At 41.4% G+C, this 14,415-nt stretch overlaps 4 protein-coding genes across 6 annotated transcripts in view; 3 read left to right on the forward strand and 1 right to left on the reverse strand.

Annotated features, from left to right (window-relative positions):
- Positions 1-14,415, forward strand: part of LOC138970714 (uncharacterized) — a 302,337-nt gene that overhangs the window by 178,475 nt on the left and 109,447 nt on the right. The window lies entirely within an intron of this gene.
- LOC138970709 (uncharacterized) overlaps positions 1-14,415 on the forward strand; it is a 383,958-nt gene that overhangs the window by 88,147 nt on the left and 281,396 nt on the right. The gene's annotated exons all lie outside the window — the stretch shown is intronic.
- Positions 1-14,415, forward strand: part of LOC138970704 (cell surface hyaluronidase-like) — a 204,843-nt gene that overhangs the window by 77,764 nt on the left and 112,664 nt on the right. The gene's annotated exons all lie outside the window — the stretch shown is intronic.
- Positions 7,419-11,477, reverse strand: LOC138970699 (uncharacterized). Its single transcript, XM_070343184.1, has 3 exons — positions 11,052-11,477; positions 9,060-9,693; positions 7,419-7,909 (listed from the first exon to the last, which is right to left on the reverse strand). Exons 1-3 carry the CDS (start codon positions 11,110-11,112, stop codon positions 7,522-7,524), a joined length of 1,083 nt encoding a protein of 360 aa, XP_070199285.1. The 5' UTR covers positions 11,113-11,477; the 3' UTR covers positions 7,419-7,521.

Below are 14,415 nucleotides of genomic sequence, written 5' to 3' on the forward strand. Positions count from 1 at the left end.
AACAATAGCTAGGTTATAATATTTAGACGAGTCAAAGATGAGTCACATTATACTTGTTCGAGTCTAAATATATATTAGACCTTATTGTTATGTTGGAAACACAATAGCGTTTATATTGCTATTCTGCCATTGTATTCTGTGTTGAAAACATGTTTTTGTCAGCAACAACTACCAGAATGGACCATGTTGCCTTTTGTGGACAACAACATGTGCATGTATCCACGGAAATCACTGAACATTGAAACACCCATGGACATGTATCATGGAGAAGACAAGAGAAGCTCTGAATGTTTGGCATTATATGTCAATATGCCTGGTTTCATGCTTGCTTACTTATTATCTATAAATTGTTCAAAAGTCTGACTTTTGCAAGGTTTGTTCTTGTTAAAGAACTAGATTTTTTTTTCCATCTGCTCTTTTTTTTTTATTTCCTTTATATACACATAAACATAGCATAGCATACATCATACACCGAGTTTATCAACAAAGCGCATACACACGTACATACCTAGACAAGACACAGACATAGACAGTAGGGTGGGTTGTTGAAAAGACAGGGGATATGGAAGGGGGGATGTTGCGTTTGGGTGACACCTTTCTGCAGCACATTAAAGTTAGGAGTATGGAAGACAACTCCAACTGACTTAGTCTTGCGTCTGCTTTTGCTTCAGTTCGAGACATTTTGATGAAGCGCACTTAGTTATGCCACCGAAAAATAGAAATAAAACCTGCCAAAGTTCAACAAAAGCTGAACACGTTTGGCTATTCAACGGCATCCTGTGCTACATTAGGGTCAAAAACAGGGGGTAACACGGCGAGCGTCATTCTTGAAAATGAAACAATTCTGATGTCCTATTGAAATTTCTGAAAGCGGTCAAATGTCCTATTGATGCTGAAGAGCTAGGAAATTTGTCCTATAGGGATGAATATGGAGCAACATCCCTGGCAGTCTACCACGACCAATGAAAATTGACGCTCTCATTAAGACTAAGTACAATTTTTCACGCAACTCAAAAGTTATGAAACTATTCTCTTAATTTCTCTCAAACGTTGTTGCTGTTCATTATTAAGATTATTTAGCTTTTTTCACCTGCACAAAAAGGTGTTTACTTCACTGTAAGCTAGTTAATTTTCTTGAGACAAAAGTTAGTCGCCAAGTGAAATTTTGTAACGCTCCTTTCTTAAGTTCTGACATTTTGTGCCCGACTCCAAATGGGTTATCAACCTTGAGTATGCATCACTTTTGTCACCCCTCTGTTAATAGCATGCAATACCAAATATAATGTAAAATGATGACATTTCATAATAAGTGACACTACAAAGGGGAACATCAAATATGTACTGTACAAACAATTTCAAATACTCTGAGCAAGCTTTTTTGTGATGCAGAGTATTGAACACTCACATCTAAAACCATCAGAGATATTCTCAATATCTATATTTTCAATTTTCATTCAAAATATTTTTGCAGCACAGTTCGATCATCATGCAATGCAAATATTTTATGCATTTTATGCATGTAGTTATGACTTCATCACCTTCAAAGTGTCTTTGCACTTCAGTTATAGTATCACTCATTTGCACTATAGACTTTAACAGAAAGACAAAGTTATATAGAACAGTTTCAAGATATATCTAAGCTCTTGAATTGGGGCTACACCTGAAAGAAACGGAGCAAGCTTGACATACTACAGGATGCCTGCAGTATCACAGTTTTTGCAGTACCATTTTGCCCCTTGTTCGCAGTAATGTGACCAGTCTGTGCTTTTCCCCATACCAGCACATTTTCTGTGAAACCATGCACGACAAGAATCACAAGTGATCCAGTGCTGTCGTTTCTTGTACTGGCCCTTGCACAGATGACACTTTGAGGGACTTGATGAAGGCATAACTGTTTGAATCCCTGAACCTATGTCGATTGCACTCTCACTCTCAGTTCCGGATGTACTTGGCATGGAAGGACCAGCACATGCCATACCTTCAGCTACAGGTTGAGTGCAAAAGTCCTTCAGCTGTTGCATGAGATCGTCTTTCTTCATTCGCATTGATGATCTAACTTTGTAGAAATCACAAATTGTGACCAATTGATTCTTGGTAAAGTGGTCGCAGCTGCCCCCTGACTGCAACACTGCCTGCAGTCGATGCAGAAAGACAATCTTCCCATGGGAAGCATCCTCATCAAAGTAATAATATGATAGTTGCGCTTCTTGCTTTGTTTTCATTTTCTTTATTTTTATTTGAATTCTGTGTGCAGCTTCTTTTTGCACCTGCAGCTGATGTAAGAAATCTTTTCGAAATTGGTTATTCAAAATGTTTAAAGAAATGTGTACAATGTCCCTGAACAGCCCTGTGAGACATTCAACTCTGTCAACCACCCTCTTCAAGACACCTTCTATGGAGTTGTCATTATCTCCAAGTCTTGAAGATGGTGGGGCAGAAAAAATGTGTGTCCACAGACTGAACAGGTGTACATCATCAATCACTTTGTCAACTACAAAATGATAGAGGAGCTTCCCATGGTCATGAAGATTGTCTTCCGTTTGCAAGGACAAAATGGTTAAAACAAGACACTCAAAAAACACATACACAGTGTCGGTGACATGCGTCAGGCTCTGCCTCACATTCTGCTTGCGTGCAGTTTCGGACAAACTATCTGAATCTGACGTCAGAGCTGATGCCTCGGATTCAGTAAGACTTGCTTGTCCAAGGAGATCAAGTGCGTTGTCAGCGTCACAAAGTGCCTGCTCAGCTGCTTCACCTTTCTTAAATATATTATTCATGAGAGCTTTCCGCTTCCTTTCGCGCAGTTTCGCAATACAATATCCGGCTACGTGGCGCACCTTGGCCCTGCAGTCTGGTGCATCGGAGAGGTCTGGTTGTAGTCTGATGTTCGACTTCTCTGCAGTGCCAGGAACGTTTGGTTGTCTTCTTCTGGCTTCTTGGTGGACGACGAGTTGTCGGACTTTCAACACCAGTGCGTGAGCAACCAAGAAGTTCGCATCGGTAACAGCAGCTTCACAACCAAACAAGGAACGGCAGAGGACAACGTATTGCCTGGAAGAAAGAAAAGCATGACACTCTGAATAAAATATGGTTATCAGTCTGCTGTCAACTTTCTCTGCGGATGAGAGGGCCAGAATCTTTCGCAGCATGAAGCCATAGACTTTCCTGAGGAACTCATCAACCAGTACAGGTGTCATAAGCAGCTGTTTAGCAGCTTGGGAAACTGCTTTTTGTTGTGGCGTCACCTGTTTATTTGTGAGATCCACAAGAACTGCCTTGAACTCCAGTGGAGTGCAGTCCAGATCAACATCTGGGTCGTCGTCTAGGGGTTCCTGATCCATCCCTTCCAGTGGAACGTCTTCTTCACGTGGCTCATTGGCTGTGTCCTCAGCATATGTAGTTTGGAACCTGAAAGACACGAGAAAAATATATACTCGACCTGATCAAGCCTTTTTGAATACTCCGATTTAATATCGGCACACAAATCGTGATGCACAAGATAATCCATTTTGAGAACACAAGAGACAGCCGCAGACCAGTGTACTCCACAACACAGAAAATAGACCGTATACACAGGTTATATTTCTGTCTAAGTTACATTATGCTAAAGAGTGTTCTCAGAAATCTGTCAGTCACATAATACGACACACACACACACATAGCAATTGGCATCAACAATTGATATCGGCACACAAATCGTGATGTAGAAGATAATCCACTTTGAGAACACAAGAGACAGCAGCAGACCAGTGTACTCCACAACACAGAAAATAGACTATACACAGGTTATACTTCTGTCTAAATTAAATTACTCTAAAGGGTGTTCTAGGAAATCTGCCAGTCACATTATAAAACACACACACATAGCAATTGGAATCAGCAATTGATATCAGCACAACAATTGTGATGTAGAAGATAATCCACTTTGAAAACACAAGAGACAGCAGCAGACCAATGTACTCCTCAATACAGAAAACAGAACAAATTCCAGAGCCAAGGAGTGACCTAGAAACACTCGCTGCCAGCCTCAGCTCTTATCACTAGCCTGGCGGGTCAAATTACAGCCTGCAGCTGGAGAAACTTAAGCGGCTGTTTTGGGCAGAATTCGTGAGCCGTGGTACAAGACCATCCCTGACTCAGCGAACTCCCTAAGTCTTCGCACAAACGAATGACCGTACACCATATTTCCACACTTGCAGGATGACCCAGATTCCGCTGATCTAGCCATTGTTTTCGGAACGAAGACCTGGAGTTATGCTCAGCGCTAACTACACTGATCAACCACAGTTTTTCCCAAACAAATTGTGTCAGTGTGCACCCCTGCACCTTACGAGGTATAACTTGACCACATAAAAACATCAAATTCAGTACTTATTCCTTCGAACCAAGTCGAATCTCCCCTTCGATGAAAAAACTTGTCAGTGTTGTAGCGTCCCTTTTGAGAAGTGGCCTTGACCCTTGATAGCGAATCTATCATGACAAGAAAGGTGGACTAGGCCAGTGGACTCAAAATAAAGTGGGATCGGTCTTGGGACCTGTCACTAACAGACCTGTTTACCCCCATAAGTGTTTTGGAGTAATGCTCAGCCCCAAAAATAGTAATCCTGGCACAAAAATAGTAATCATCCAGCATTCGTCGCCAATTACAACGCACATGACAACTGTGTCTGCGAAACGCAATCATGCACATATATCCATCATTCACAAACAAAACGCATCAGTTTTTGTAGTCATCATAATTTCAAAGAAGATCACATCAAAAGCACATGCATCACTGATTCTTTTTCTTTTGCTCGTAGTAGGCCTTTTTCAGTGTGTCAAGCGCTTCTCTACTGTACTTGCGCTTGCCGAATGAGTGAGGGCGAGACTTCACCACTAGAAGGCTCTCCAGCGTCTCATCAGACAGACATGATCTCTGGTCAGTCCTGTGCTTTTTCACCCCATTTTGCCATTGAAAAAAACAATGCCAAACATGTGAATTAATAATTATAAAAAAATAAAATAAAAAAAATTTAACTTTTTTTTAATTTATGAAAATCGTAGTCTTGACACGGATAGCGGAATGGCGTATTTTTTGCAGAAAATCGCAATAAATTACGCCAAAATCGTAAGGGTAAACAGGTCTGCACTAAACTCCTCAACTTAAATTTCATTTGTATTTTTGAACAAAATATGACATTTTACTCAGATCTTGACAGTCACTGTTCACCTCGACTGCTAGCGCGGTCTTGAAAGAACACTGACTGTCTCAATCTGTGTAAAATGTCATATTTTGGTAAAATATTCAAATAACGTGTAGTAAAGTCTAAAAAAGGATGAAGTCTTACATCAGGAAGCCTTTAAAGTTTGTATGTGTGCTGTACGTTGTACAGTAAGCTATAAGGCTGATTGTATGTGTGCTGTACGTAGTACAGTAAGCTATAAGGCTGATTGTATGTGTGCTGTATGTAGTACAGTAAGCTATAAGGCTGATTTTGCAGATTCTTTTTTCATAACCTCTCAAAATTCACATCTATACACAAAGAAAAAAGCCAAGCACCCCCCGAATGAATTTGTGATAATAATTGAGTCAAATTTGTTTTACCATTTTTTTTCTTCGTAATGACATACATGGGTTTCCATAATAAGGTTGGGAAGTTCACGCGTCAAGATTGTGTCGCCACTGCCTGTGAGAAGCACGTGCAGCATGCAACCCATGAATGTTAAAAAAGGCAGTATGCTCACGCTGCAAATTTCTGTATTTAACACTGGGCGACGACAATTTGCAAACATTCTCTGTGAACATGGCGAGAAGACGATTATCAGAGGCGATCCGATGGCAGATTATAGGAATGCATGCTACAGGAGCATCCTTCAAAGCGATTGGTCGTCAACTTGGCTACCACTACACAGTCATCAGCGGTTTGGTACGCAAACATCGTCAGACTGGTGCTGTGAAGGACCGTCCACAGTCAGGGCGACCCCGTGTGACGTCAGAACGTGAAGACCGAGCTTTTCTCCGAATAATTCGGCGTGAGCCATTTTCAACGAGTACCGTCCTGAAACGAGTATGGCTTCCAAATCGACATCTGTCAACCAGGACCGTACGAAACCGCTTGAAAGCTGCAGGAATGGCAGCCCGAAGAGTCATTAAGCGTCCCCGACTGACAGATGACCACAAGAGAAGACGCTTGGCATGGTGTCTGGCACGGCAAAGATGGAACCTGAGAACGTGGAGGAGGATCCACTGGTCGGACGAAAGCAGATTCCTTCTCCGTGTCACTGACGGCCGACTGAGGGTATGGAGGCACAGGAACACGGCCTATACACCCAGGAACATCAGACAAACTGTTCCATTCGGTGGCGGGTCAGTCATGGTTTGGGGTTGCATTTCCCATGACTGCAAGCTAGACCTTGTCACCGTACGTGGCAACCTCACGGGTGATCAGTATATGCGACATGTCCTGGAACCTGTTGTCGTTACTCATTTTGACAACCACCCACTTGCCACAAGACCCGTGTACATGGATGATAACGCCAGGCCTCGTCGATCCAGGGCAGTAGTGGACTACCTCCAGAACAACGCTGTAACAACACTCCCATGGCCGGCAATGAGTCCAGATCTTAATCCGCTGGAGCATGTTTGGGACATCCTGGGGCGTCGTATACAAGCTCTGCAGCCTCCTGTGCAGACATTACGTGAATTGGAGGCAGCTTTGCATCGTGAGTGGTTGCAAGTGACCCGTGAACAGATCCGACGTTTGACTGGAGGGATGAGACGCAGGGTTGACGCCGTCATCCGGGCACGCGGGGGTTTCACTCGATATTGAACTTTTGAATCGCGTATGCCATCTGAGCACTCTCAATTACATTTTTTTCATGACACATTTACATAAACCTGTCTTTTTCAGCTTGCAGCTCCATACTTATCAGGGGTACTGTTTTAGGGTTAAAACGTCACTTTTTGGCAAGGTACCAAATCACGATTAAAACCAATCAAAACTGGAGTTTTCTTGTGTGATGTTATTTCCAAAGAGTTGCTCTTGTCGATAACATTTGTCAAACCGAGCTCCTGAACTTACTGTTTCCATACCAGAACTTTAAAAATCAGTCATTGCGAAATTGAAGGGGGGTGCTTGGCTTTTTTCTTTGTGTATATTTTAAGACTCCCTCCTGTTCCAAGACCTGTTTTTCTGAGAATGTTGAACATTTTAGAAGTCAGGTTCCATTTTGAAGATAAATCAGAGTACATTGTGTAATAATTACCAATATCAAATATTCCATCCACATAAACAATGTGAGATGAATGGTGGTTTCTTGCCCGACCAGCATTTTAGCCTGTTTGAGGGAAGCATATTGTTGTTTGTTTCATCTTTATGAACTGAGGATGGTTGTTTTTTTAAATTTTACCCAGATTGTTTTACAGTAGATTTTAGACCCCTCAATCTAAAACTTATTCCTCCATTTTAAGACCATGATTTCTCTTTAATAATCTCTGTATATTTACCCTTCCTCTTTTCTTAAGACCTATAAATTGTGTCAGATTTTGAATTGTCTAAAAAAATTGGGGTGGCGGGTGCCCACTGTAAATGAAAATGATGACAAAATAAAATGTAAACTCAGTAAAAATTCAGGTAAACAAAAAAACACAGGCATACCTGAGAAAGCAATACGGCTCAACTCCACTGTCATGTTGGTCTTCTCGAAGTGGACAACCACTTTGTCATGGTGGAGGTCCACAACATGGCCAAGACTGCCGTTGACTAACTGGTCGCTTATGTTGCGGATCAGTATAACTGGACAATCTTTTTTGAGCCACAGGATCTTTGGGGCACGGGTGTTCTTCAAAGACCTTACATCTCCTTCATCAGTCGCGTGGAATTCCTGCAGCTGGCCAGGCATACCCAAAAGCTTCTGCCTGTTGTATCTAAAAACACAATTATATAAAAAAAACTTCAGATTTTTTAAAAGTAAATAAAAGACAACTATCATTGTCATCATTTTCACGAGTTTTCATTCACAAACACCTGGGAAATAAATCTCATGTTTCCCATGCAATAACTCGAGGTGGTGAATGGGTTTGAGCTTTCAGGTGAAACGTGGATTGTCAAAGTTAAAGCAAATCAGGCTGATTGTTTGATGTGTGGAACCATCGCGGCTTTGGATTTGTGTTTCCGAGGACAACGATTGTAAGCATTCACTCTCAAAGACCCAATCAATGTTGATAATTACCGCGGCGACTCATGGTCAATTTGCAACTTATCTCTGTGATCGCAAAATCCACAACGAAAAGTCAAAAACACTTAAAAGAAAAAAAATATGCTCAACACTTACTGAACTCACAGGTATGATCGCAGCTCTGTACATTTTCAGACTGGAAGAAAAGCGTCAACAAGCTACGTTTGACGTCACATACAAGTTTGACGTGTTATCTCGTGCTACTGTGACGATGCTTTGTGGCCCGGAGTTGGATTCTAAAAATTCGTCTCCCTGTGTGTTTTTGTGCATTTTGTTGCACAACCAAAATGATGACAAAAACGATGTTTAGTGGCTTGTTGTCAGACCAGCATTTTGTTGTTGGTCCTCGGGGAGCATATTGCCTTTTGTCTCATGTTTATCAACCGCGGCCTTCGGCCTTGGTCGATAAAGATGAAACAAAAGACGATATGGTCCCCTTGGACCAACAAAAAAGCTGGTCTGTCAACAAGCCACCAAACATCTTATAATATCCTACATATGTGAGAGAGACACTCGTGAGATAGTAATCGTTCAAATCACACATGTAAATGAGGTCATGTCAAGCAAGTCTTGCAGGGACCTCTTTTTCAACTGCTTTATATGATGCCAAAGTCACCGAAAAACCTAGGTGTCACAATATTACTTTGAATCACCACTTCCTTACTACACAATCAACTCAAACTCTTTTCTATGCCTTAGTAATATAAAAACTAAACTATAACACATTTACCCTTTAAGTTTCCTAATTTACAAACAAAAAGTGTACTGAATTGTTAACTATTGTTAAAGAGGATTTTTACTGTAACAGACAGCATATTAAATCCATGCATTCACTGTACCTTTCCACCTGGAAATTTGTAGGGAACAGCTTGGTTGCTGTCTCAGGCTCGGGAAGCTCTCTTGATAGCTGATACATGAAGTCAGCTACACGCAGAGACATCTTTCCCTGGCTTATTTCGTGCACTGCCTCCACGAGACCCTCCTCCCTTTGTCGAAGAACTTTTCTGAGAATAATTTTGTGTGGTACACATGAGTTGAAAATTTTTGACTGGAAACAAAAATCCCCATTGTCGTCAAAAAGTGGGTCAGGCACTGGGGGCAGCTGATAAAAATCACCAACACACACGACTTGCACCCCCCCGAAGAAGTTTTCAACACCGCGAACGATCCTGCAAACTTCTTCAGCTTGGGCAAACATCCTCGAACTTAAGAGGGAAATTTCATCGATGAAGAGTACATCAGCCGTTGTAATTCGTGCTCGTGTGGTGATGTACCGTTCATCGGTGAGCAACGTGTGTGCTGTCTCTCTCACACTGTGTCGGCCATCCGCGATTCCTGACCAGCGGTGTAGAGTCATGGCTCCCACTGGTAGGCTCTGGCAAGCGATGCCAGTTGTTGCTGTCACTGCAACTTTTCGCCCGGATAACCGAAGACTGTGGCATAATTCTGCAACGAGTGTTGTTTTCCCAGTGCCTGTCAAACACACAAATAATTAAAGAGAATCGCAAGTACATTTTATAAGATCATGATTTTGGGGGTCAATTTCATAAAACCACTTGTAAATACTGTACTAATAATCAAAAACATTTTCAAAATTGATATACCTGTTAAACCTGTGATAAATATGTATACTGTATATAATAAATATGTTTAAAATCAAAGAATTTACTCTTTTCTGAATGTGTGAGTTCTGTTGCGTGTTTCTTTCAGGCGAGATATTCTTTCGGCTAGCCACTCGCGAAGCTAGGAGGCGAGATTGTCTATGAAACGGTTTTGTGGCTAGCTACACAAGAATTAAACACCATTGGTTGATTCCGAAAAGGTCGTCTGCACTGGTCGGTAAAAAACCATGGACAGACAATTGGATGGGCAGCTGAGTGGCCGCCATATTTTCTCGCCAAGCGAGCAAGCCTAAAGCTACCTAGCGTTTGAGGCGAGAATTCTAGCGTCACTCGCGGTGAGATGTGCCCAAGAAACGGTACTTCCTCGCCCCACTCGCCTTTAAGAAACAGACTGGTGAGGTCTGTCTAAACTTGAAGTTAATTCATGACTCTTTGAATGTTTTAGAGAATAAATCACTTGTACTTGAACTCAACCACAGAAATAAAAAAAATTCTCTGGGCAAATTAATTTTGCATTTACAATTTCAATACAATGCACACATAATTTAGTTGACATAAAAAGCTACAACTTTCACCTTCCAGCACAGCTAGTTTATAAAAACAAGCAAACAACAATAAAACGCATTAAAACACATTTTTCCATGCAACAGTCTACAATATAATCTTTAAATCTAATAACAAACAAACAAACAAACAAACAAAAACAAGTGACTGATGTCACCCAAAAACTAGCTGACTTGTCTTGATTCTTGAACTAACCACCACTACAACCCTCCAGTCAGAATCGTATGCTTGTCCATGAAAGTAGGTCAACTAAGGCTGCTACTCGATTCCTTCACCAATTCTTTTCTTAGCCATCTTGAATCTTGATTCTCGCTAACAAAGAGACGGAGAGGCGGGGCTAACAGTGGGAGGAGCCATAATCATAACGACCGCGTTTTACAAAGTGAAACGATCACTGCAGACAAACATTACGTTTTGGAAACCTATTGTGGTTCTTGAGTTTACCTGGGGGCATAATAAACCAGGAATGAACTACATTTTAAGTTACAGCTTGCTGTTTCTTCAACAACATCAACAACAACCAACATTTCTTTAGGTCTTCATGTTACGAAAACTGGTAAACCGTCAAAGTTCTCTTTTTATCTGAACTTCAAGTAAGTTTAAAGCCTATTCATCAACAAAAGTAAAGTTAAGAAGTGTACATACCTGCTTGTCCAAGAATAATGACGTTGTGTCCAAGCTCGACTAATTCACGTGCTTCTTCCATTTCTTAGAGTGGACAAGTCGAAAGGGCGGTCGAAGAACGCCCAATGCCGGAGCAGACGGTTTTCTGAGCATGCGCTGTAAAACTTTTACTGCGGAACGCTCCGGATGTAACCTTTTGTGGCCTTTGAACCTGGTTAACTGACGGTAGGATTCGATCTTCGCAATGTTAAGCTCAAAGAGAATGTTTTGTGTATCATTTCACGTGTTTGGGGGCTGCTGTGTAACTCGTCAGTTGTAGTGGACTAATTGCAGGCCGCTAGAATGTTGTACACCCTTGAGAGCGTACGAAAAGCGGAAAACATCGGCGCGAGTTGTACTTTCGATTCGTCGAGGCTCCAGGTTCCTCTCATGGAGTGGTGTGGACACCGAGCCCGTTCTTGACGTGTATACTACATTGGGTGTGCACGTTAAAGATCCCACGATTGACAAAAGGGTCTTTCCTGGCAAAATTGCTTAGGCACAGTTAATAATTGTCTACCATACCCGTGTGACTTGGAATAAGGCCGTGAAAGGTAAATATGCGCCGACATGGCTGCAATCTACTGGCCGTATAAAATTTCATCTCACACGGCATCACTGCAGAGCGCCTAGAACTGTACCCACGGAATATGCGCGATATAAGCGTCATTGATTGATTGATTGATTGATTGACAAACTTCTCGAAGTTGGTGAATGGTTATTTCGAGTTTGTTGCATGAAGTGAAAGCTTAATCATTTTTGTTTGTGTGTGAGTTTCGTGCGTTCGGGAAGGGGGTGCAGAAAGTGATGTAGAAAGCTTGAAACGGAGCGAGTCGGCAGTGCGGAGCACTCTGCGTTATATTCCTTGTAGTATATAGTAGTAGTATGTCGTAGTAGTGGACTGTAAAAAATGATCGACCGGCGATTTGATACAAGCTCCTGTGGTTAGGAAAGGGGGCAGAAAATTGCAAACGCCCTGACCCAGGGTCGAACTCGCAACCTCTCGCTTCCGAGCGCAAGTGCGTTACCACTCGGCCACTGTGTGGTAGGTACACCAACACGATATTAGCACTCCAGATTTTTATCTCGCAGTTTTTCTGAAGGACTTTGCATTTGAAAACTATTCTCAGACAAAATATGAGTTTAAACTGCAAATACATGTACAGGGAGTCTGAAGGGTTCAAGTCGGATGAGATAGACTACTGTTGTGGCAATCTTCGAATTTGAAAATCATTTTTTTAAAAGAGTAAAACTCATAGTTCTTCTTCTTCTTCGCTCATGGGCTGAAACTCCCACGTTCACTCACAAATTTGCACGAGTGGATTTTTACGTGTATGACCGTTTTTACCCCACCATTCAGGCAGCCATACGCCGCTTTCGGGGGAAGCATGCAGGGTATTTTTGTGTTTCTATAACCCACCAAACTCTGACATGGGTTACAGTATCTTTTCCGTGCGCACTTGGTCTTGTGCTTGCGTGTACACACGAAGGAGGATAAGGCACTAGCAGGTCTGCACATAAGCAATGACCTTGGAGATCAGAAAATTCTCCACCTTTAACCTACCAGGCGGCCGCGATTTTGACTCATGACCTTCTGAATAGGAGGCCGATGTCTTATCCACAAGAACACCGAGCCCGTCCAAACTCCTAGTAAAAACAACAACTGCAAATCTGGGAGCAAAATGTAAACGGTTACAGTTTCAACTATCCTTCCCCTTTAAATCAGCATTTTTGGAAACCTAAACGAAAGAGTATTCAAGAACAACAGTCACGGATTCAGATTTAAAAAAACAAATGGCAACTATGCTTTTTGGAAATTCTTTCTTTAATTGGTGTTTAACAAAGGTTATATCGCGACAGGGAAAGGGATAGAGCCACTTGTTAATTGTTTCTTGTTCACAAAAGCACTAATCAAAAAATTGCTCCAGGGGCTTGCAACGTAGTACAATATACTACCTTACTGGGAGAATGCAAGTTTCCAGTACAAAGGACTTAACATTTCTTACATACTGCTTGACTAAAATCTTTACAAACATTGACAATATAAGAAACACTTAACAAGGGTAAAAGGAGAAACAGAATCCGTTAGTCGCCTCTTACGACATGCTGGGGAGCATCGGGTAAATTCTTCCCCCTAACCTGCGGGAAATGCGCTTCAGACAAATGCCTTTGCACACGTTATGTTACTCACAGCAAAATGCAAGAATAATTGGGGACCATATGGGATGGGGCAAATTGGGAGGGAGCAATTCGGGACACCACCATAAATATCTACCAAATATTTACAAATAGCTATCTTAGTACATGCATAACATGCTGTACCAATACACAATTTCTTTAAATAACTATGTAAGGATTATTGGCAGTCTCCCGGAGCATGTTTCACGCTATCCTGCGATCAGGAAAAGCGACTGACTGTGATGTGTATACTGTGCGGCGTGCGCTACATAAGAAACCTTTTTATATTTAGTCAAGTTTTGACTAAATATTTTAACATCGAGGGGGAATCGAAACGAGGGTCGTGGTGTATGTGCGTGTGTGTGTCTGTGTGTCTGTGTGTCTGTGTGTGTGTGTGTGTAGAGCGATTCAGACTAAACTACTGGACCGATCTTTATGAAATTTGACATGAGAGTTCCTGGGTATGAAATCCCCGAACGTTTTTTTCATTTTTTTGATAAATGTCTTTGATGACGTCATATCCGGCTTTTCGTGAAAGTTGAGGCGGCACTGTCACGCCCTCATTTTTCAACCAAATTGGTTGAAATTTTGGTCAAGTAATCTTCGACGAAGCCCGGGGTTCGGTATTGCATTTCAGCTTGGTGGCTTAAAAATTAATTAATGACTTTGGTCATTAAAAATCTGAAAATTGTAAAAAAAAATAAAAATTTATAAAACGATCCAAATTTACGTTTATCTTATTCTCCATCATTTGCTGATTCCAAAAACATATAAATATGTTATATTCGGATTAAAAACAAGCTCTGAAAATTAAATATATAAAAATTATTATCAAAATTTTTTTTTCGAAATCAATTTAAAAACACTTTCATCTTATTCCTTGTCGGTTCCTGATTCCAAAAATATATAGATATGATATGTTTGGATTAAAAACACGCTCAGAAAGTTAAAACGAAGAGAGGTACAGAAAAGCGTGCTATGCAGCAAAGCGTAACCACTACCCCGCTCGCGCGCTCTTCTTGTCAATTTCACTGCCTATGCCGTGAGCGGTGGACCACGAGTATACGGTCTTGCTGCGTTGCATTGCGTTCAGTTTCATTCTGTGAGTTCGACAGCTACTTGACTAAATATTGTATTTTCGCCTTACGCGACTTGTTTGAATTTGTAT

This window comes from Littorina saxatilis, linkage group LG7 (assembly GCF_037325665.1).
Source record: "Littorina saxatilis isolate snail1 linkage group LG7, US_GU_Lsax_2.0, whole genome shotgun sequence".
Lineage (NCBI taxonomy): Eukaryota > Metazoa > Mollusca > Gastropoda > Littorinimorpha > Littorinidae > Littorina > Littorina saxatilis.

What these genes read in the sequence shown, in the direction of transcription:
- LOC138970699 (XM_070343184.1), bottom strand. Translation starts at nt 11,112, where the DNA reads ATGGAAGAAGCACGTGAATTAGTCGAGCTTGGACACAACGTCATTATT. An exon ending in CATTATTCTTGGACAAGCAG is followed by an intron (nt 9,694 to 11,051) that starts GTATGTACACTT and finishes TGTGTTTGACAG; the next exon opens with GCACTGGGAAAACAACACTC. An exon ending in ACAAATTTCCAGGTGGAAAG is followed by an intron (nt 7,910 to 9,059) that starts GTACAGTGAATG and finishes TTGTGTTTTTAG; the next exon opens with ATACAACAGGCAGAAGCTTT.